Raw genomic sequence first — 24,524 nt, 5'->3', positions numbered from 1 at the left:
TAATTCTCAGGACAAGAGGCAATAATACATTCTCAAATACAGTAGTTTCCATATGCACTATTTTAGTTCCCCATGTAGTTTACACATTCACACAAGAAAATGAAAAATGCAGGTGTTTGACTACCTCTTGTTTAAGCAGGTCAGCATACAGGTAACAACTATTATTTCTGGAATATTTCAAAGGCATTATTTTGCTTTTTAAGCACACACGTGTTGGAGGCAAATCTGCTGCAGCTGCACTGCAGAGATATGCCAGAAGCAGGGCTCCAAGGAGCACAATTTTAGGGTGATGGTTATACCAGCAAGTCATCTTTGTGCATCTGCAACTTAAACCAGTACGAATAAGCAAATACATAAGTAAATGCTGTTTAGATCTGGATAGCTTATACAAAGTGAACTAAACTTTCTAGACCACTCTGTGTTGAAGGCAGTCTAGTGGCACCTGTATTATAATTTTGGCCAAGGTAGAAACACTTCAGTAACAACCTACTTTGGCACTTTCATCCCACCACAGGTTTCTACAGGCTTATGTAGATTACACAGCAGAACAGAGGAGTTATTGCTCACACCTCATTTCCTTCAAGTATCCCATTCCTCTCTCAAGAGAGTTACGTTAGATGACCAATAAACAGGTTTTAACTTTTAATAAACAAAGGGAAAAAAGACAACATGACAAGAGCCTAGGACAAAAAAATAGTGTGTCAGGGAAAGCAGTGAGTCTGCCTTCAGAGAGAAATGAATAGCAGCATACCTTTTTCTGAATGCTTACAGACCATTAAAAAAGGCATATTACCTGAAAGTCTATAGAAGTGGAAACAGGTTTCCCTATTATCTGTCATGACAGTTATTAGGAACACATTATATCACTAGAACTAAAGAGTAAAAAAAGTCAATGTAAAAAAGCAAACAAAAAAACCCCTAAACTGGATTTCTTGAGTATATTCATACTCTGAGCAGCAACAAGTAGGCAGTATGTAACACATCCAATATATTTATCTTAGTAGTAAATATGGAATTTTATTAGAAAACACACTTGATACTCAGGCCACTTCAATCTTCCATGAAGTAAAAATGCCAAAGGTTGTGCTTAAGCTAAAACCACTTAAGTGAACTTTACCCTTTGCATTTTTTTTTTTTTTTTAACCTTTTATAATTATACAAAAGCCTTATGCTTGATCTGCTTGGGAAGATCTCTTAACTTTAATGCATTCAACAGTATTCCATTTAGTTTCACAAAGCGCTCAAAGACTGTGGCAGCAAAGCCTACTTGTCAAAGTAACTGTATTACTGGTGGACAAACCCAATAATCTGTGCAATAAGAATTTGCCAGTTTCAACCCAAAGGCAACTTTTGCATTAATTTTCAGGCATGCACGTAAAAGAAAGCTTCAGTAAACCAACAGCAAATAATAATAATATGGGGTTTTATTACAAAAACAGATATTAAGATATTGGATAAAAGAGTATGTTCAAAGGAAACCAGCAGCTGCTGGAGAGATCAGTGGTTTCACCAAAACAGCAAAAGCAAAAACAGCAGGAGTGAAAAAAGGCTATAACCCTATGTGCTGGCTAATGAGCTGCAGAGAAAAACCTCTCAAGTGTTTAGGCTCTCCCCACAAAGCTAGAAAGAAAAAAATATCCCTGAGAAACAGCTGCTGACAATAGCAATTTGGCTGAAATGGACAGATATTTGATGTTTACATAGATTATTAGTACAGAAAATATTTCTTGATATATTTTTTCCCTGTTAATGGCCAGGTTAACTTTACTCTCTGTACTGTTCACATATTTCCCCTCTCTTCAGCCTCCACCAAAACAGGACAGAAAAATAGTGGAATTCTTGGTAGCCTCAGCATTCAGTGGGCTCAATAGATAGGCTTCTAGAAAAAGTTGTCAGGGGCACCAGTCTGGTATCAAAGGCAGAAAGACAGGAAAGTATTCCTGATGAGACTGTGTTTTTAATTCCAATGTCCATGCAGTAATTGGGAGGGAAGTTCCAGAGAAGGAAGCTTTTCTCTATCTTTGTGCTCCTAGCTATTTGAGTAATTAGGCTTCATCTAAACATACAGCAGGCTCACAGGAGTTTGTAGGACATCGGTGTATTCCCCTCGGTGTTTAAACAACGAGGTGCATAAAGCAGTCCTGAGCTTCACTTTTCTTCAAAGAGGAAACTTTTCTTTACAAAAGTCAGTAGCAACAAATCCTTCAGTTTTTTCATGTTTCATGACAGGTAGCAAAATGTTCACACACATCTAGGGTATCTACTGGAAGCTTCACCCATGGCAGCATATACAGCTTCTCTGTTTCCACCTTGGTTGGGCATAACTATAGGGGAACTCAAATTTTCAACATACAGCTCCTTTATTCCTTGTTCACCTTTTCTGAAGAATCAAGAATGTTTTGTGACCAACCAGATCTCCCCTTGTTGACTGACTCCCATGGACTACAGAGTTGCTATCCTCCCCCAAGCTTCCACCTGATCCCGCGTTCTCAGCAGCTGCAAAACTCAGGCCCTACAAGTTGCTTTAGCTTCTTTGGATCTTACTCCCCTACCAATCCATAGCTCCTATGGATCTTAAGGCAGCAGTTGCCATCTCATCAGGCCCTTTAACATATCTGTGGGCTTTCTATCTGACCTCGTTATTGTTTCCAGCAAGTCTTATGGACACCAAAGAAATTCATGTAGATATAGTAAAGGAAAACTACATTGCAGAGCAGAACATAAGGAAATATATCTTTCCATTTTTACTGCTGTGATATTTCCTGCTGCATGAATTTTCTAATCTTAGCAACCGGCAAAGCTTAGGAGTCCAAAGAATATATTGTCCCTTAGTTTCTAATTGTGTCAGTTGTATGTTTTCTTTCCTTGAGTACTCGTAAAAGACATTTTCAAAGGAGGTGGGGACCTTTAAACTGGAAACTCAATCTTCAAGTACATATCAGTGACTTAAAAGCTCTACTAACTCTCAGTCAACAATTTTGAATGTATGTACAAAGTTATTGTCCTAAGTAGATACATTCATGCTTTTCACTAACTGTCCAGTGCATCATAACTCAACAAAAATAAAGATACACCATTAGTTCCTTTTATCAATAAATAAAAAATCCTCACCCCTGGGTCTGTGGCTGTCAAGTAACTCAAATTCTTCATAAGATATTTGGAAATCCCAGCAAAAATATTTACCTTTGTACATGAAAAAATGGCCAGCAAGAAAACAAGTGGCAGTTCTTGTTCCAGGAATTTTCATTAGACTGTGAAACCAGCATGAAAACCACTTAACTGCTAATTTTTCAGTTTGTTCAAGGAAGGCAACTTCAGCTAGGCTCAAAATAAAGCGTTTAAGAGAAAGATATGAAAATTTTTTTACTGCCATGGAAACATCATATTTGCAAACACAGAATGGAGAAACTTACATTTTTCTGTGATCACTGTCCTAATGTCTGAACTGGAAGTTTTATTTTTCAAATTCTGAGCCAATGTAAAAACAGAATCAAGCTGAGGGTGCCGCTGGTCCAAATCTGCCTTTGTTATCTGTTGAGAATTAGGATATGATTTTTAAGTCCAAAAAGCAGAATTTAGTTAACATCATCTGTATTATTCATAGATAAATCAAAACATGTATGTGTCGCGACAATTAGATGGCTGTTCCCATCATTATTATAACCCTTGAACTGTCACAGTATTATTGCACTGCTTTAAAAAGCAAAAATATTCTGAATTACAGTTACTGAAAAGTCAGAGGTGAAGGTTAACCTGTACAAACCACACCGTTACTGCAGTCATTGCACAATATTTCCCAATATCTATTTTTCACTCTCCCATAACTTATTTCCCTCTTACCAAACTCTGATGATTTATATATGGAGGGCGAGGAGAGGGAGAGAGAGATGGAGAAGGAAAAGAACAGGGAGGAAAAATCAGGCTACATATTGTATAAAAACACCCAGTTATTTCACTATGGCAACATACCAGAAGCCCATATTACATGTATTACACAGTTACACGAAAGTGTTTCCAAAGTTACTGTACATCACAATATTCTTTCAAATTAGACACCCACAGAAACACTTTAGCACTTGTTTAGCCTGCAGCTTTTACTCGACAGTTACTCATGTTAATTGATATCAAGTCAAATAAAATGAACCTTAATGGTAGCATACATCTCACAAATACTGCCCTTAGTCATGGTTCAGTATAGCATGAGCTATCAACAGAAACAAACATTTACATCATAAGCACTTACGTTACTACTTTTAATCATTTTGGCATGTCTCTGGAAATCAGTTTAGTTTAACTACAACACAACAAAACTCACTAGAAACCACTAGAGTGGATCATAAAGGTCACCCTCCAAGCAAATATGAAGCTGCTCCAAAGTGTTCAGCATAAGCTATCTATACATTCCCAAAAAGATGTCATTTTCAGGAGGCATTCTCTATATGCCTCGTTTAAAACAAAAAAATAGCAGTGCCTAGCTCACATAGGGACACAGGAATTAACAGGAAATAGTAGAGGGGAGAGGAGTGTAATAACAGCAGGATTTAAAGTGTAAGTTTCAAGTTATGCATTTACTGCAGTCATTTTTTTTTTTTTTTTAAAAACCACATGTAATTTCTTTACTGAATGTACAAGCTATTAAAGTGTGAGCCAATTTTCCAATCCACTAGCCTTCACAAAAACACATACTTTCATTCGTGCAATAGTCCGATTGATCTCCTCAGTATTTCCCACGGTGACTATGTTTGACTTGAGCATCTGGTCAATCAATACCAACCAGTCTGCCAGCTCAGTTGTAGTTTTATCCAGATCAGCAGGTGCAGAAAGTTCCAAAGCCTGCTGAGTCTGAACAGGAATTTCCAATGAAGAAGATACTAGCACCACCTTTTGGACATCTGAAACAGAGTTTGGGGTTTTTGTTAAAGAAAAAAGTCATAGCCACATACGTAATTATGGGAATCGGGGGGGGGCGGGGGGGGGGGTGTAATTCCCATAAATATGCAAAGGCATCTACAGAGAAATCACAGCAAAATTTGTACTTGAGGCATTTTAACCACCAGAAACTAAGGAATCAGAAATTCCTTTTGCCTTCTTTTTTTTTTTTAAAAAGGCTATTAATTATTTCATTGCATGCTAAAGACTCGCCCAAAATGATTCAGCCTAAATACAAAAACAAACAAGAAGAAAACTTGCAAAGGCAAAATGACATTAAATCTAATGGAGTGAAGCTAAACACTCTTCGACACGAAACAGAATTGACCCTTATTAAGCATAAAAAGCAATCGTTTCATTTAAGATAAATGTCTAAACTTGTCTTCCTCACTGTTGTATTATGTGGCAGAAAGGTTTCCCCCACCCTTGGCTCAGAATTCACTTAAGCACAAGTAAGTCGAGCTACTCCAATATATGCTTCATGGACTTGTCAATACATAACTGTCCTAGGAAGGGACAGATGCCCGCTAGTTCAGCCCCATCCTTTCTATCTTTTTAACTTGACACTGCAAAGAAGTGAGGAATGAGATTCACTCGAGAAGCTGTGTTTGGTTGTGTTCTAGTTACAAGAAAACACTAAGTTAAATCAAGCTGGAGCATGAATATTACACACTTGCCTCAAGCAATGAAATATTTAGTAAGCAATGAGCTTTACTTAACAAACACCCTGTATGAAATGAAAACAAGCTGAATCAAGGTTTTGAAAGGCTTAAACAAAAGTTGGTTTTCCTCCTTTTTTTACTGCTGCTGAATTAAAAAAAAAATAGAGTTAATTTACTGAAGTTCAAGCTCTTCAGGCAAGGGCTGTCTTTTTTACCTAATTTTCTAAAAAGGAGACCTGGGCATCTTGTTTACACTCTGTATCTGCTGATCTGCCTCCAACAACTTGAAAAGATGGCCAGTGTCAGTGTCTGATACAAGAACGTATCCTATTTAGACAGCTTCCCCTACAAGACTCAGGAAGATAAGTATCTAGCAGATGAGAAAGACGTATGTGTGTCCCTACTGAGCTGAAAGATGCAGAATGGCCTTTATTTATAGGACTGCAGAAGATCTGCATGCAGAAGATACTTTACAAAAAATCAGCTGTAGGGAAAGCTTCTAGTGGATCTTAATTACTAAAAGGCATGATCACAAGGCACAAATCCACAGGAATCCAGGCTGTCAAACATAGCTGTTTTGGTGTTTATTCCGTACCTAGTACACTGGCTCCTGATGAAGAGGCCTAAGCTTTACTAAAACATTCCTCCATTTCAAAACTCTTAGGGGAACTCCAAAGGACTCCCCCAATCCTGAACTGCAGAGTGACGTTTTCCCTAACCAAACGTTCCCTCTCTCTCCCATCGTAACACGAAGGTAGCCCCAAGTACAGTGATGGACAACACTTCTTATTTCCACTTGTTTAAGTTCATAAGGAAGGTTTTCCTTTTTCGATTATTGTTGACTGGAAACAGAATTAAACTCAATACAGTTAAGCACAACAGAAGGATTGATCACTCACCAGAAGGCTTTGTCTGTGTAACAAGACGAGACTGCCCAACAAATGCCTCCAATTCTCTCACTCTGTCAGGCACTTCTCTGAACACCTACAGCCCAGCAGAGAGGAATAAAAACAGTAAGACAACCTATATTAACAGCAAAAAAGTAATCACTTATTAGAAGACAAAATATTCTACACCATGCTTGCTACAACGGCATGCCTCAGATATATTTCAATGAATTTTTTCAAGGTATCATTTAAAAACAATAAAAATGCCAAGAGGTACTCAGAGTGTTATTTCAATACATTCCAGTGTCTTACCTAAATCTTGGAGAGAGATAAATGAACTGTTGTAGACAGGTTGTTTTCATGTTTTTTACTGCCTAAGCATCAAAGCTATGCCTCATTATTTGAGTACACTTTGAAGGAAAGATGACACAAAGCATGACTGGTGGTCAGTGACAGGAAAGTAGAGAAATAGGGAATTAATTTAAAAAGAAAAAATGTTACCACTCAACTCTATTGTAATGAAGACAAATTTTCCTACTTTGCTTTTTAAAAGTTTTTAAAAGGCAGTGATGGAAATATATTGGGGGGGTGGAATCCCCATTTTCATGGCCGAGTAGGTAAAAATAGTATTTTTTCTTTCCCTGAACTATTAAAAGCCCCTTTCCCCAAAAAATTCTTACCTCCTCGATCCATAATATAATCCCAAATAATTCTATTCCTTTTTTACTTGGATCTCAAGGCTCTGCTTGAAAAAAATCTGGTTTTACTCCAACCGGCGAGTTCTTTTCTTCTCATACACTTGCCAGTGAGACTGAACACTAGAGTTTCTAATTTACAGCAGTTATACACTCAAGAAGAATCCCAGACACACTTGATAAGATTTTCTCACTAAGCTTTACCACAGCTTCGATTGTTTCCCTCTTAACTGCTGCAAATATCCAACTTTCCTATACAGCAAAGATTTATTGTGACTCTCTCAATTTCAAATTAATACATTACTGTTTGCCTCAAATAAGTGAGATATTTTTGATCCAGCTGTTTAAAAGAAAGCCAATACAAAGAAAATCAATAAAAACCCTAAGCTAACTAAACTAACTCATTCTGATGGAAAAATGTCCACCAGTGTTTTCACACAGACGTGGATTGGGGCACATTTCCTGAACACGCCTGCATGGCTGCCAAGTCATTTTATGTATGTCTCAGATACATAGAAAGACAGACAACCATTCTGAGTACACCACTATATTTTCCACTTCAGGTACCCAATGCTGAAGAAATGCACACCTTATTCCACCTCACGTTGAGGGACTGCAGGCAATCGGAAAGTTTGTCTTTTTCCTGAAGATCAACATTTTTATCCAAAAGCACTTCAGGTTCAGTTCTGTTCAGCCATTCCAGCTTGTCTCCCTGTACTTCCATCTCTTCACTTAAAACCTAAAAGGGACAGAAGAGTTTTAGACTGAAGCAAAATGCACACATGCTTAAGTAAAGGGATGGGGGGAAGCCTTTCTTTAACTCCAATATTTAGAAATTTCCCTGGAAATACTTAGCAGAAAAGCTTCTATTTTTGTTTCTATGCTCTATCTGGAAATTATTAAAACATTTATCCAAATATCAACATTTATTGTTAACTGGGAAGAAAAAAAAAAAAACACACCACACAAAACTGCAAATAGTCAAGGTACCTATACAGCTTCATATCATGCACACTGATTCTCATCTCAAGATGCTTCTGTTTGATCACCTCTGGATGTACCATGTGTATCCAAAAGGCAACACATTGACAATCAAAATAGATGCCTGCATTCATTTAAAAAAAAGAAAAACCTAAAAACTAAGGGCCCACTCTTGACATGCACTATACAAGTACATGGTAGATCAATACAAGGTACTTTACCCTTAAGGAATTGTACTCTAAAGGTATTTAAAAACTAAACATAACCTTACAACTTCATTTTCATCAACCTCCCATAGCCTTCTTCCTCTTTAAACATGAAAATGCAGGTCAGATCCTGAAAAAAAAAAGCTTATGCTTGGATTCCCACTGACTTTAAGTCAACTGTGCTATCATTTGCCCAAAGACCACAAGCATTGTGGAGTAGGAATCACAAATTTTGTCTTTAAAGCACTAGAATAAAAAAATATTACAATAGCAAGCACACACCATATTTATCCACCCCAATATGTATTCTAATGTCTGTTACACAAGTATTATGGAGGTGTACATAGTAGAGTGACAGGAACACAGGCCTGGAAGTGAGATCACTGAACAGAGTACCCTGCTACAAATAAGCACTATACCAAATAGTGCCTTTCCTAAATTTTCAAGGGTCTACCTCAAAAGAATTATTTTTTTTAAACACATTATATCCTTTAGTTGGAGGCTGCTCCAGAAGCTCTGTTTAGAAATCTCCTTCTCATTCCCAGACTGTATTTATTCATAGTTCATCTTCCCTACGCTTTCTTATTCTCATCATTATATCCCTTCTCACTGGTCTTCATTTGCCTAGACAAAACAAGGCAAGCTCCAAGTCTTTTTGCAGATGAGGAGTTCTTCTACCCTCCTGAAAAGCCCAGCAATTTTACTTAGTACCTCTTCTATTGCAAACTCACCTTTCCTTAATATACGTAACCAAAATTGCTCACGCGTTCCTGCTTTCACAGGGCCAAATTGGTACTTAATAATTCCCCACCAATGTTTCTCTAGCAAATTCTGCTTTTTCCCCCCCTTTATTCCAGTTCTACCTTTCACTTCAGGCATCTATATTAAGGCAGATGACAAGAAAAATTAAACTTTCCTGATATTCAGATAGCCAACACTCAAATGTCATAACAGCCTATCAGCTGTTTGCTAAAGTTTTGACAATTATAAAGTTGACTCTGTGACATCATCTCCAGTGAAATTCCACTTACTAAATTTTATCAGTTGTACATATATTTCTCACTTTCTGATACATAGCCACCATCTTCTGGCTAGATAACATAGTTATCCACTCAACTTCACTATGAGATGCGTCTTACCTGTGTCAGTAATCTCACAAAACCATCTCACACAATCATAATATTTCTTTGGCTATTTACAATGTGAAAATTCCCCTCCCCAAAAGCCATGTCCTGATACTTTGCACAAGACATACACGTGCATACACATATACACACTAAGCAATCTTGCCTGTAATTCTTGCAAGTTTTCTTCATGGTTGAATGTAAATCTTGTGTCCAGAGCATTTTCTACATTTTCCAACCAGCAACGTAGCTCATCAAGCTTCTTTCTGTACTCTATCAGCTGCTGATTCTCTCCTTTTAGCCTTAAAAAGGAAAACAAAAAATCCACATGCATTTCTACAGCGAACACAGCATGTCAGCCCTACATTACTTCTGATGCAACATAGTTACACGTTTGTCAGTGGTTGCAGCATTTTAAAGGGTTCATTTTGGTATTCAAAGAAGACTATCCTCACCATTAAAATGCAAGATACTTGCAAATTAATATTACCACCTTAAAAGCAGATAAATTTCAGTTCCAAAGTCACAAAATAGACTTTTAAAAGTCTGCAGAAAACATTAAACATAAGTGACAGTATGACAACACCTTCAGGCCTAATCATTGTAAGCCACTACAAGGCCATTGTTAGTGAAAGTATTGGAAGTGTCCTAAAACCCTCCAAGGGAAAAATTCCCTAAATCACACAAAGCTTTAATGGAACTTCTCAAACTCAACAATTAAGAAAAATCTTATTACATCTCTAAATGTATAAGGAGATGTTAAAAACATATAATTATATAAATAGCCTCCAAAAATAACTATTCATTCCAGAGATTTATCCTTACACATTTTTTAGCAGTAAGAACAGAGGGGGGAACCTTATATTTTCAGATATGCTGAAAATTTGTATATTTATCTCAGACAACCTTGCTATTTGATCTTTTCAAGTAAGTTAAAGGCTACTTTAAAACATATTTTCGTTGTGTTCAGAAAATACCTAGTCAGATGGATTAAATCGTTGCAAACACAGACCTAAAGATCTTATTTTATAGTACTGTGGAAATTCAAGAACAATATAAGTGTTTTAATAGTGTATCTTTGACAATGCAAAAATAGAAATCAAGGTAATGTACTTACAGTTCAGCTTCAGCCAGAGAAAGTAGCTGAGTATTCCTTCCTAAAAAAGTCTGGCTTAGCAATGAAATTATTTTAAAAACAAAAGAAAATTGTAAGAAAAGAAGTTTTGTGATTGTCATTTGGTGAGTTGTGTTAAACACAGACTCACTAAGCAGTCAATTGCAGGTGCATTTATGAGAAATTGGTTCTAGAAGACAATTCAAAACACAGAGGTCTGAATGTCAGGAAAATTCAGATTAATGACAGCGTGCAATAGAATGCACTGTCTCTCCCACAGTCTTCTAAATGAGATCCTCCTCATGGCATCTGGTCAGACATCCAAATTTCTGATTAACTTATTACCTCTGTTGTCTATCCATGACCTCTGCGGTGATTGCTTTCCAGCGTCTATTCAATCCCGCCAGCTTCTCCTGCAGGAAGCTCCCATCTGTAGCAGACAGTTTCTGTATGATCCCCTCCCCAGTTCTGTTCAATGCTGAAACACTGGTCTGATGGCTGCTGACTCCCTCTTCCAGTTCCTGTCAGAAACATAAAAGTCACACAGAATTTTATTACTGACCTAAAGTGACTTTGATCTGTGGCTCATAATATGCAGGACGAATCCTGGGTGCATATTCTTTTACTAAAACAGGCACTTAAAGTCATCTTACTTAAAATTGGATGCTGTTGATTTAAGTTATTAAGAGTCTGTTGTTGAATCTAGTTCAATTTTCTAATGAGCGTCATAAAAAGATGACGACACAGAATAGGCTGCCGAATACTACTTAGGATCACAAGAATTCATTTAAACCATCACTGCCTAGATTCCATACTCATGTTTGATTCCTTTCCTCTTAATGTACAGCACTTTCTAGTAGTGCTAACAGATGATATGACTTTTTTTAACCAGTTCTTTTCATAACCTATGCCCCTGACTATTTCTGTAACTTAACAATATTTTAGCTAGGATAATTATGGCTGTGCTGCCATGGTCCCCAGACAACACAGAAAATCCATGAAACTAAAGGAAGTCAGAAAATGTCAGAATCAAACCTTCAAATATCCCTAACCACTACAAAAACCTTACATTGTTAGTAAAAATTTCTCTGCAACTAGATCAGGAATAAGATGATTCAAGAAAGAGAAGGGAAATGCCCTAGAAGAAAACTCCAAGCAGCAACAAGGATGAAATACAAACTATATGTTAGGTAGAACATACATTTCTTTAGCAACACATACCTTACTCTTGGATAACCATTATTCCCAAAAGAAAGGAAAAAAAATCTGATCCTTAAAGTTACGTTTTCTTCTCCTTATTTAAAAGGAAGTAAAGTAGTTTAGCTAAACAGAAAAGTCTGCTCTTCCACAACGATGAGCTAGAAAGACATCAGGGAATTAAATTCCAGAACTGAAGTCTGAAACAATCAAACCTAGGACATTTGTAATTGGAATCTTATCATTGCTTATACAAGGCAGGATCTTGCAAAGTCATTAGTTTAAAAAAATAATTTGCTAAGTTATAATTTACCATTGTTGGGGTCCATTTTTTTAATTATGAGTAGAAAGTTAGTTAAATGATATACTGGATTTCTTAACTGATGAACATATTTTTAAAGCTGTAACAAAACTTATAAAACAAGAAAAATTATGCCAACATTTGAATTACCCAATTATCTCAAACCTGTCCATACTAAGAATCATCATAAAACCCCATACTATAAGCAGGAGTTGAGATCTTCCAAGAATCATTTTAAACTGCAATTGAAAAACAGATTTTAAGAGTTACCACTTTTTAAAGTGTAATTGCACAGCCTCATTTCAAATTTATATGTCTATATAGAAAACCAGAATTTCAGACAAAAATCTAGACTTTTTCCAGTTTGCTTGTTTTCTGCACAAATCATACATACCTGCTGATGCAGCCCAGCTGTCTGCAGCTCCAGGCTTCCATCTGGACCACGGGCATCAGCTAATAACACTTCAGCTTCTGTTATCCAGTGGGAAAGATCGTTGAGATCACAGTGGAACTGTCTCCATGCCTCAATCGCTCTATCAAAGCCACTGTTTGAAAGCAAAGCATTGAAAAATTATCCAAACCGTTTCGGTGAAAAGGCTACAATTCCTACTCCAGTGAGTAGAAACTTCCCTTGCGAAACGGAAAGGCTAGCCTATAGCCTGGTTAACAAAGCCCCAGTACTGAAGGCTCCCTGACATAGCAGCAGCTGGTAAAAGCCAACAGCACAGACTGTCATTAACTTCCAGCTGAAGAGAAAAAGGGCAGTCCTCAGCAAACTTTTGTTTCTATCACTTAAAAAATAAAGATTGATTAGCTGCATCAAATTGGTCTGCAGAACCCTTTTTTCTTTATTATAAAACGGTTCAGATATCAGACAGTGTGGAACATGAAATGTGATTAATTGCTCAGATATATTTTTTTTTTATTCATAAACCATGGCATGCTGGTGCCTGGAATTTAATAAGTTAAGGTGATTTTGATTATATAGAACTGACTGTATTACCAGAGGGCCTGCATAAGTAGATCTTATACAATTTAATCACACAATAATTTACCAGGCATTTCATTATTATTACCATCTTCGCAGCCTCAAATTAATGTGTAGCTTAACTTGAAGGGCAATGTTTCCTAGCATGGAACAGGCTGAATTATCACAGTCAGAAGGTTGCTTTTAACTAAAATGAGAGTTCTACTATGTTAACAAAATAACAAAACCAGCCCATGAATGTTAAATAAGAAAACCACGTCAGAAAGGCATAGAGAGGGTGGGTGGCTTGCTTTCTATTTGTTGATAACTAATTCAATGTTAGCATTATAAAGCAAATAGGACAGATATCTCAAAGGACACAGGACTTGAGACAAAAAAACATGAAATCTACATCAACACCAACAGACTGGATAGCATCCCATTGCAAACAGTCATTTTTAAAGACATAGGAGGCCAGGTCTCCTGCTCATCAGAGGACCCTCTAATGTGACAGAGGAAAGATCTCATCTGTAGCCCACTATTTCCTCTCTTAAACAATTCCAACAGCAAAGTCTCCAGAGTTACCACTTATATACAGATGCAATCTGAAATTAGCAGCATAACATCAAAGATATCCAAAACCAAACTTTAAAGAGCTACCATTGCATTTATTTTCTTCACTGATTAAATTCAACAATCCCAAAGTTCCTAGTGAGATTATTTTCATCAAAACTATATCTCATTTTTATCAAGACATCCATATTTCCTGGCACAAGCAGGGCTTTTTTCTTATTATTAATCTTCATGTGGGCCAATTCTAATGAAGAAAGCCTTAAAAATCTCTATTTAAATTTTTCTGACCCTACCTCCTAGTTCTACCATTTCAGTTTCCTGTACACATCTCAATTCAATATACTAGACTAACCTGTAGACCGACCCTAAATCTCATTCTCCTTTTATTTCTCAGGTACATTTTGGTCTAACTGAACATATTGTCTCACAACAGTATCTCATTCCACATTTAATGGGAAGAGATATTCTAAGCACTTAAAATAGTTTAACATACTATTGTATTGGCTTCCTTCAAAATGAAAGTTTCTGGGGGAGTTTTGAACACGTGACTTTTCAGAATCCAGAATTTTAGAACTTTAGAGCAGAACACTAAGATACAAAGCTTTAACTCCTGCTGTTTCTGTTATGAGCCTACAGTTCCATCAATATTTTGAGCAACGAGATGAAGTTTCACTCTGGTTTTGAGCCAGGTGCACACACTGCTGTTTCACTACAGACTGCCTCAGCTGAAAGAGAAAAGTACCAAAGTCCCGTCACTACAGCACCAAGACTTGGCTACTCCTTGCCTCCTCTGCAGGAATCCACTTGCTTCCAAACCGCAGCTCATTCCCAGGTCACCAACACATTTAGCACTGTTGGAAATCCCATGGCAGATGGAGCAGAACTAGCAAAGCAGCACTGTTACGAACAGCTCAACAAAGCATTACGCCCATACATACATGCACGCAAAACACACATTTTACTTTACACATATGTTCAAGTCAAACTGAAGTCAACTGGATTTACTTGAAAACACTTAAAAAGCTTTGCCAAGTACAGTTTAATTCAACTTGTGCTTGGCTACATCAGAGCTTTTATCGAAGGTTTAACTACTTAGCTGGCACTCAATCACAAAATCATTACTACCTCTGAATACTAAATCAGTCTTTTGCCACAGACTTCAGATGCTGTTTCTACTAATTCTATCAAAATCTCCACCCACTCCAGAAATAGAAAAAAGCCAGAGATAATTAAGGAGACAGTCTTCTAGCCTTCTTGTTTATACTTAGGGCAACACTAGGAAAAGCAAGAATAAACTTGGTTAAAAATTCTTCTTAGTAACAGAAAGGGTATAAAGATACTAATGCCAAAATACAGCATTTTAATATTGATATTAATATTGTCTTCATTAATCAAAGCATATTCTTCTATTAAAATTGTAGCACTTAATATATTCAGGAAGCTACATACCATTTGAGCTTAAATTGCTAGTCCAGTAGTCCCTTTTGTATGAAAATCTTGCCCAATATTAGTCTCATTAAGATGCAGTGCTTTACGAACTTTATGAAGTTTGAGATTAATTTGTATTCAGTGAACCAACCAAGGAGGAAATCTGTTGCATTTTCCCAGCTAATAATAAACATTGAACTAACTCTTTAATACACTTATATTTTTCAATGAGAAGACTAGGTTTCTGGTTAAGCCTGACTACTTAACAAAATGAAGTAGTAAATGAAACTGTACTCATACTTACAAAAGGATAATATTAGTTAAAGCTTTTCAATTAAGTTACAGGGGGGAAAAAAAAGGCATAACTAAAGCTTAGTGCACATCACACCTATGAAGACAACAAAATAGCTGCAGGCATATAAATACAGATGGGCACCAGATTCTGGAGCAGTTGTCTCCAAATACATCTAGTAGATGACCACAGGCAGTCAGCAAGAGCAGAGAAAGTAGTACCCAGCTGGCACTGCTATTTGTTTTCAAATTAAAAAACAGCGAAACAACAGCGCCTGCTGAGTTATTAGAAATCTTGATGCTTTACTGATCCAGTAGCCCAGAATTTCTGGAAGTCGTCTCTTAGACAATACCACCAACTGATTTTTATACTCCTACACATACACCAGTGCTCTGAGAAAGAGTTGAAAACATCAGCTTATGTAACACATGCTTCCTAAAAACATCTCTTCAAAATACACTACCAAATGTGTTTGATATCAAATTTCTGGTGCTACAAAGCAAGTGAACGTGGCTAGACATTACTTTATGCTCTACAGAACTTCTGCATTAACCATCATCATACATCACTACTAAAAAGCAAATACTGTAAAAGCAAATTAACTACAGTATGAGCCTTTGCATTTCAAGTTTCATAAAATTATTTTCAGTCATTAAGGGTTTTTTTGCAGCAATCTCAGCGTCTACTGCTGTGTGCAGTGCCAGTACCTTCAGCTTAGTGGCAACTTCCTGAACACATACTTTCATACTCTCATCAATTCCAACTTAAAATGCCTGACACGCTTTTCCAAGTTTGACTAAGTGGTATTGAGTTTATTTTTAAGCATTTAAAGATGATTCAGATAATAAGGCATTTTCAGTTTACAGTATCTTCTGTAAGCGGCAGGGAGAAATCACAGCTTAGTTTGACTTTTTTTCCCCCCCTCTACTTTTTTTGGCATAAGTGAAATTACAGTTATTTGATCTTTGTGGAAAGGAAATAGGAAATACATTTTTCTTAAGCATTGATTTCAATATTCTCTTGTTCTCTCAACCACAAAATTTTCTAATATAGTCATCTCTCATCTTCAATTATTTACAACAAAGATTATCAGCAACTATTATACATGATATATTTTAAAGACTCGATCCTTTCAAACTCCTTCCCTCCTTCAATTCTTTATTAAAAGATGTCCTACTTAACATTTTTGTTTTGCGAAGGTATCGCAAAAAGTTCTAGAAGAAAAATGTTATGTTTTATAAACAAAATATTCTATTTTATAACATAAAAACAATCAGCTTCATAAAGGCACCCAAACTACAATTTGCATGTTAACTATTTCAATGTTCAATAATTCTGGCAATTATTGTGTAATACTAACATATTAAAGCTGATTACTCCCAAACTCTTAATCTTCATCATTAGGGTACATTTGTAAAACACTTGTATTCAAGTACATAAAATATTTACCACGTGGTCACAGAAACCAAACATCCTTGACTTACCACTTACGATCATTGTACATTCTATTAATTCTATCCCATTCCGCATTCAGCTGGGTTAGTGCATCTCCTATTTGTATTGCCTCAGGTCCAGATGCTTCTAATATAACATCAGGCTGCTTCTCATGTATGACTGCAATTTGATCCCCGAGTTTATCCAAAATATCTTTTATGTTCTGCAAGCACAGTAATGACACAAGCCATCAGTAAAGTCAACACCAGCAGGAAATAAAAAAAAAAAAATTAGACCAAAAAATACTCTCTTCAAAACACTGTTCCAAAAAATCAGTATCTACAATAAGACCAAGATCATCAGCATCAGTACTTTACAGATTAAACCAGTTTTAGCAACTGAACTGAATAGTCTGTCACACCTTTTTAAGCATGTGTCCTTCTCAGTTTGTTTGGTTTTGGTTTGTTTTGTTTTATGAAGAGGATTGAATATTTTCTATATCCAATCTGTTCCTGAGGTAAAGGGGCATACCATACTTTTCAAAACAGCAGTATCTTCATTATTAAACAAATCTGCCTGTGCCATGAAGACATCGTACATATTCCTTCCTCATGTAAAAAATTAGCCACAAAACGTGACTTTATTATGCTTCACATAACGTCCCATATGCACAGAACTGCAAAAGAATAAACTACACAAAAGTTTTAGATTTAAATGACAAAGTTAAAGCAATCTATGTCAAATATCATTGAACTATGATGTAAAAATACCTTTAAACCAGATGCTGTTGTAAGACTGCCTTGGTATTCAGAGGACAAACAGTCCATGCAAACAGTGGAATTTACTTATCTGTTTGAATTTAAAACAGTAACACTTCTAAAAATTCTATGCTCTGCTATTTGCTTCTTCTGAAAACAGCCTTAAAATATACCAGAATTTCAAAATCAGAGGAGAGACCTGCACCAAAATGAAGTATTTTAAACCCATCTGAACATAAACACTCCTAGTTGTACTTAAGGGAGCACAGAAGCAGAATAAACAGGAACAAGAGAATCTCATCAACAAAACAGAAGAGTCACCCACTTTGTCAAAGGTTGGCATCATTCCCCTGTTTGCTTTTGAAAACTACGCCAAAAAACAAACATGAAAAATGAAAGTATGTACACAGCAGAGAAAAGCAGATCGGAAAAGTGGACTGAAATTCTGAAAAGCTTTTAAAGGACCTGTATAACAGCTGCAGAAACAGCTGATCTAGATCTAGGTGAGAGGCAAAGCCTGACTACCTCAACTATAAGGACACATGGACCCCACTATGCTTCCCAACCCACGGAGGTACCTCTACACTGCACCACACCATGTGCAACTCCCAACTCCAATGGATGTTTTCTGTGGCCATCTCTGTATCGTGCTCCTTTGTATGCTCAAAATTAACGAGGGCTCAGACTTCTACATACTTAACTCACATTTGACAGCAGGATTCAGTATTTTCAAACATACTTTCTTCATCCTCTTTTGAAGAAGGGCAAATCCTTAACTACTCCCTCATCATTAATCACACAGGTAAATCCACTGACTGGCAATGAGGAGAAGTGGGAGCTTAAAATTGAGCACATATTGATGCTTTGCTAATCAAAACAGGTACCGTTGTCTTGTGGCCTCATATATAGCTTCATACAAAAGTCAAGCATCTCCCTTTCTCCCTCTTCCCATGTGAGCCGTTGTTTTCATATGACACAGAGTACAGCAGCTATATTAAGGAGGCCAAGCAGGAACATAAGGAGATTGGCTTTAGCATTTCTCTACATATTATGTAGGCTAAGTGATGAAAACCACATTTTTTCCAAGAACAGAAGTCAAACCCTTCTCCCCCAACCTCCCACCCAGCTTCCACGCTGCTCCACTTTGTATCCACGTTATGCATAAAAGAAAAATTAGCCACATAACTGTCTCGTTATTTAATTTTCAGTGCATACCGATCCAGTATATACTGAGCAAAAGCACGAATACAGCTATACAGTTGCTAAGGTGTTTTTTCTTCTGCTATTCCCTTCTCCCTTTCTTCCCCCGAATATAATGCTTAAGCATGCAGTACCTTCAGTGCATCTTCTTGAGTAGAAAAATCCTCATAGATGCCAGTATTTAGCACTGGTGCATTCAGCAGCAGTTCAACATCAGCCATGGCCAGCAAGACTTTGTTGATTTCAACCAAGTATTCAGCTGAAAAAGGCAAGGTCCTAACCCCTGCAGCAAAGTGGCCTTTTAACCTCTGCTGGACAGGGATTGCCTAAAAACATGAAAGTTCATTTTATATTTAAAAGAACACGCAATTTTATGAAAAAATCCTAAATCAGTACATTATATTCAGAATAAGTACTTTTCTACATTAAAAGACAAAACAAAGGCCTTTCTAGCAAAGTTACATGAATTCAGAAAGCTGCAAGTCCTGCAGAGAACTGTTTCTATATTTATAAAAAAAAAAGTTAGAAAACAGTAGATATCAGGCTTCGCAATGACCCTGTATTATTCTTTATTAAAACTCTAGGGAGCAGGAAGGGCACTGCACTTTCTCTGACCTTGATCCTTATCATTTCTAGAAGCTACAGTTTTTGATGAAGCCTGTACCTAGTTGCGATTACAACCCACTGTCTGCTTTCTTCATCATCAAAGCCTCCCAGAAGTTACCAATTTACTGAGGCATTTTTTTCCTCTCCACATTCTTTTCAATAAGCATCTCCACCCACATTACCCAACCAGTTTTTAAATAAATTAGTGCACCACCAGTACCACAATATGTTTTTTGCAGCAATGAGAGACACTAACTCCTCAAGAGTTTGGCAATTGTTGTCTGCTCTGGCTGTAAGACCAGGCTATCTAGCCAAGTACCACGCTAGCAGATAAGAAAGCAAGAACAGTTATTTAATGCAGGTTTTTTTTTTTTTTATTATTATAAAGGATGGCCTGGATCTGAAGCATTAGGGACATCAGCTGTAAGAAGCTATGCTCTGCCATGGCTGGCAAAGATAGCAGAGGCAGGTGAAGCACATAGTCCGAAGACTGAAAGCAGTTTTTTGCCCAACAGGATTCTGTTACCATCTCTGAAAACAGGCCAGTTCTTTAAAATCAGCAATGAAAAAGTAAACCCACCTCCAAATACTGAAGAATTCAAGCAACTTCTAAGCCACCACCATTTGAGTCAAGCAAGATAGAGACAGAGGCACTCGACTATGATTTACTAACAGCTGAGAATACACTTAAGAGTGTGAAGAATAAATGTATGTTCACAGCCATTTCAGCCAGTGAATTTTACTTTGCAATTAGTCTGGGCTGGGAGCACACATGCAAATCTAGAGCACAGCTGACAATCAGTAAAATATTAAGCCCCCCCTAATAAAGTTGTTTGCAAACACCTGTCTGTATCTTCCTCCTCCACATGGTTCTGAGCATTTCAAATATGTCACTCAAATTAACTGGAATCTAACATATGCAGCATGTGTAGTCCAAAAGAAAGAAAAAGGACTGCAGCAGAAAAGGTGTGTTCACATATTCACCATTCAGGATTTCTTCTCATGCACTGAATGCTCCTAAGCATTTTATTTGTTCTGTGTTGGTTTGGGGTTTTCTGTTTGTTTGGTGGGGGTTTTTTTGGTTGTTTTTTTTTGTTTGTTTTTTGTTTTTTGTTTTTTTTTTTTTTAAAGTAGACAGTCATCCCTGTATTGAAAGCGGGGACACAGTTGTACTTCCACAAGACCTTTACCATGAAACATGGTATGCTTTCAGTCATTCATTGCACACCAAAGAAACAGGATGTACATAAATTGAGTCTACTGAAAACAAATATTACAGACAAGCATCATAAAATACTCAGCTTTGCTTTTGGTTCAGTAACAGTACAGCAAGCAAGCACCACAGTAAAAACCATAAGCTACTCCATATGTTTGAGTTACAAACACAGTATCTTGGTCCCTGATGCTCCCCAAACACATTTTCTTGAGAAGCTGTATATATTTTGTCAGCTTCCGTCACTGAAATTTGGAGCAAAAGCCCAAGGCTTAGACAGTGGTATGATTTCCTGTGGAAGGCAAGGCCCCAGCTCCAAAGAAACGGGACAAAGCTCATACAACTCAAAGTATCTTTACCCCAACAACGTGCAATAAGCCTGGGTTTGAACAAACACCAGGGTGCCTGCTGCAGCACAGCTGCTTGCAACATCTTCACAAGGTGTTTTCTCTAACTCCCCATCATCCCACAAGTCCCATTCTCACACAGGCAACAGTCCAGAATCTGGACTTCATCCAAATGAATAATAGGTCACTGGACTTTATTATCTTTCTACTTCACACACATTGCTTTATCTCCCATTAGAAAAATCTCATACAAGATTTAAAACAGCATCTGTTGGCGTGCAAATTTGTTTTCCACTTGTTGCCAACACTGACATATACTGAAACTTTCTGCTTCCCCAGTAGCACCATCCTGGGCCAGGTTGCTGCTCTTCTGAAAAGCAGTGAATTCCTCCTGGTGCTGTTCCTGCAGAGCACACCTCATTACTAATCTCCTCCAGCTGCTTCCCTTCACTGAGATGATGTTTCCTTCTTTCACAACCCTCCTCCTTAAAGGTGAACATATGCAAGTGTTACAAACACATTAATGCTTTACTACAGCTGAGTTTTAATTGTTCAGCTGTTCTCTACCTTGCATTGCAGACTGGCAGGTTCTAAAATGCAGCATAAAGTACCAAAAAATGGAAAAGCAGAAGTTTGACTTAACTGTCTCACACAAATCAAACATCTAAATGTCACAGAAACTGGTTTTTAGGTTTTTGTTGTGTTTTTTTTTTTTTTTAATTTAAAAAAAAAAAACCACACAAACAAAACAAAACACAAACAGGCAAGCAAACTCTTCAGCACCCACAAATAGCAAGTTAATCAAAGGTTATTCAGGAGGAGATCTGACTGAATGACTTAATAGCGCTTTTCTACTTTAATTTCAGTGGTGACAGAGCATGTTTATTAAATATGGTCTCTCTTTAAATACTAGGAAAAAATGTAGGACTAGGGGAAAAAAGGGGAATACTCAGTTACTAGTGTACATTCTATAAATAAGACCTCTCAATGAGAGCTGCTAAAAATAATTTTAATTCAGTGGTCAAATAAAAATTTGTTTCCTCCTATACTTAGCATCTAATTTGACCTGCAATTCAGAATTTGGTTTCAGTTTTGCCCTTCCCCCTTTTACACTCAAATATCTTTTGAAACAAAATCTACTAAAGATTCAACTCAAGGAGATACTATGACTTGCTTCCAAGTGCATTTTGGAAAATACTGCCAAAAAACAGACATGAAAAATGAAAGTATGTACTATGTCATAAAATTAAATAATTTACCTTCCATGTTTAACTACATAAACATTTTAACCAAAAGTGTTTACCCAGTCTAATCTCAGATCACACATTAGTTATCTTTGCAAATAAATACCCTTTTGATTAGAAATGCTCACTTTTTAACCATTCCTTGCCTCTTCTCTCTCACACTCAAAATATGTCATAGCCAGTTTTCTAGGAAAAGGTTTTCCAGAGCTAAAATCTCATGTCCATTTTATTTGTTCTCCTGGGTTAATTAATGCAGTCAGTAAGCAACATATTTATGGGCAAGGTAGCTAACGGTTCACATTTAAGTAACCCAGAACTTTCCCTATAAAAAGCACAATAGGCAAACAAACATGTTTTCTTTATTACAAGAATAATACTTCAAGAGCCTTCAAGATGGTGACTGTGTTTCAGTTTATAGGAAAAACTGCACTGTGCCTGCAACAGCAAATTCACTTACCATCTGCAAAATTATCATTTTCACTTCAAAACAGTTTTCCAAAACCTGGAAAAATCTCTCAGGAACTTTAGTCAACTAATTACCTCTGCAATTTAAGGTTTAATTTTTCCTTTCCCTCATTCCAAGCCAAGTCAGAATACAGCAATTCAAATAGATACTAAAGCAAGTTTAGAAAAGAAGGAACTCAAGGAGATACAAACTTCCAGTGCAGGCTTTTCTAGCTAACGGATTTGTGGCAAAACAAAGGTTATTCAGAAGTACCTGCTATGCAGAAGGGTTACCAATATTTCAGAGACACTCAACTCCATAATCCCTAGAAGCATACATGATGAGGAATCTTTATGATCCAGCTACTTCCAGCAAATCAATATATACATATGTATGACCTTCAAGCACCATAAATAAGTCCTCTCCTCCACACTAATTTACAAAAACGTAAATAATGTATTATATAAAATCTAAATTGGAGTCTACTCCCCAGCTTGGTGGCTTAAACCTTTCCTTCCCTCCCCGTTTGTTCATTTCAAACACTAGTTTGTCTTCCTCTGTTCACTGCACCTTCCTTACATCAAGGTGTGGGGTTGAGCCAGCGGCACACCAGCGGGTCAAGAATTTGTTTAGTGCTTCTCTGTCCTGAGTGGAGATGAGCAAAAAGCACCGCAATTTGCTATTTGGTTGTCTGGGGGCCCTATGGATACATCCAGGGTTTCCCTTTCCCCACCTTCATCAGACAACCATGCTGCCTAAAAAAGGGGGAGGGAGGGTGTTCAAGCACAGAATAGATAGTAAAAATTAGGAAGGGTCAGTTTATGTTGCAGAATTTTAGCATTAGGGTTCCCCCTGATGCTGAGGGTAAGTCAAGTCTGGTGGCTCAAAGAAAATTCTGGAGCAACTGCATTCATCTAAAATGATGATGATATTTGGGAACACTGTTTCTCCCTTCAGAAGTGATATGGTCCCATACCATTTTTTATGTTCACAATCAATTAGTAAAGGAGGTGAAAGAACAAGCCATAAAAGTAAAATAAGGTCATCTGAGACAGGCTGGCTTACCACTCAAGTATCAGAAAGCTAGAGGCACAGACACTTGCAGCAAAAGCAGCAGTTTCCAAGTTTCACAGCAGTAATGAAAGCTGCTGTTGTCCCTTTCTGAAAGCCTAGCTGACTCAGCCAGACTAGAAACTACATCTGGAAGTATAGGGATATTTTTACACACCTTAACTAATTCTGAGCAAAGATAACATTTCTCCATCAATAATCTATTGTAATTGCTATGGCAATCCATATTTACATGATATTCTGCATTCAGCACCCAGATACCAAGATGCAGTAATTCCAGGAATGGATCCATCAGTGCCAGGGATTAGCTGCAGCATATCCCTAAAGAAAAGGGCTTTATAGGAGGCAAAAGGATCTTCCTTAGAGAAGATCAGTCAACCTGCAGTGAGACCAACGGTGACAGGGAAGACCACTCTGTGGCACAACTGGACTGCTCCCATTAGCGAAGAAGCATTCAGGTGCACCTTTTTCCCTTTTCAATCCAGTAACTGATTTACTCAAAGCAGCTGATGGTCGAACAGAAAAACTGGATCATGTTGTTTTACTTTAAATGTGCGTGGATCCCCATTTCCTTCAAACAAATTCCCTGGCATCAGTCAGGTCCGAAGGAGCTCGTGCGCAAGTACCACAGTACATCAGGAGTGACCACTGGGGACCCAACAGAGCTGTCAGATGTTGGACAGTTAAACAGACCCTGGGACCATCTTTGCTGCCCAGCTCTGCATGGGAGGCTTATAATTTGAAAAAGTGTCTCTGAAGAGAAGCAGATTTAAAAGGTTTGCTTTCATAGCTGATACTGAATAGCCTGCGTGACCAAGGAGAGCAGAGCATTTGCCACAGGTCTACAGCT

The 24,524-nt window shown here is 37.3% G+C and overlaps 1 protein-coding gene across 6 annotated transcripts in view; it reads right to left on the bottom strand.

The window, feature by feature from the left end:
* UTRN (utrophin) overlaps positions 1-24,524 on the bottom strand; it is a gene marked incomplete at its 5' end in the record, with an annotated part of 401,089 nt that overhangs the window by 229,517 nt on the left and 147,048 nt on the right. For 5 of the 6 annotated variants that reach the window (XM_082306872.1, XM_082306874.1, XM_082306873.1 and 2 more), the window contains 9 exons: positions 3,414-3,531; positions 4,687-4,892; positions 6,491-6,575; positions 7,763-7,912; positions 9,651-9,786; positions 10,944-11,119; positions 12,491-12,641; positions 16,841-17,013; positions 18,883-19,074. In XM_082306872.1, coding sequence (XP_082162998.1) covers positions 3,414-3,531; positions 4,687-4,892; positions 6,491-6,575; positions 7,763-7,912; positions 9,651-9,786; positions 10,944-11,119; positions 12,491-12,641; positions 16,841-17,013; positions 18,883-19,074 — 1,387 coding nt within the window. Of the gene's footprint in view, positions 1-3,413; positions 3,532-4,686; positions 4,893-6,490; positions 6,576-7,762; positions 7,913-9,650; positions 9,787-10,943; positions 11,120-11,819; positions 11,935-12,490; positions 12,642-16,840; positions 17,014-18,882; positions 19,075-24,524 lie in introns of those variants that run through there. The other variant, XM_082306876.1, reaches the window with a different exon arrangement.

Source organism: Platalea leucorodia (genome assembly GCF_965183815.1).
Source record: "Platalea leucorodia genome assembly, chromosome: 3".
NCBI lineage: Eukaryota > Metazoa > Chordata > Aves > Pelecaniformes > Threskiornithidae > Platalea > Platalea leucorodia.
Note: the sequence above shows the minus strand (reverse complement) of the source record. Positions and strands in the feature narration are given on the sequence as shown.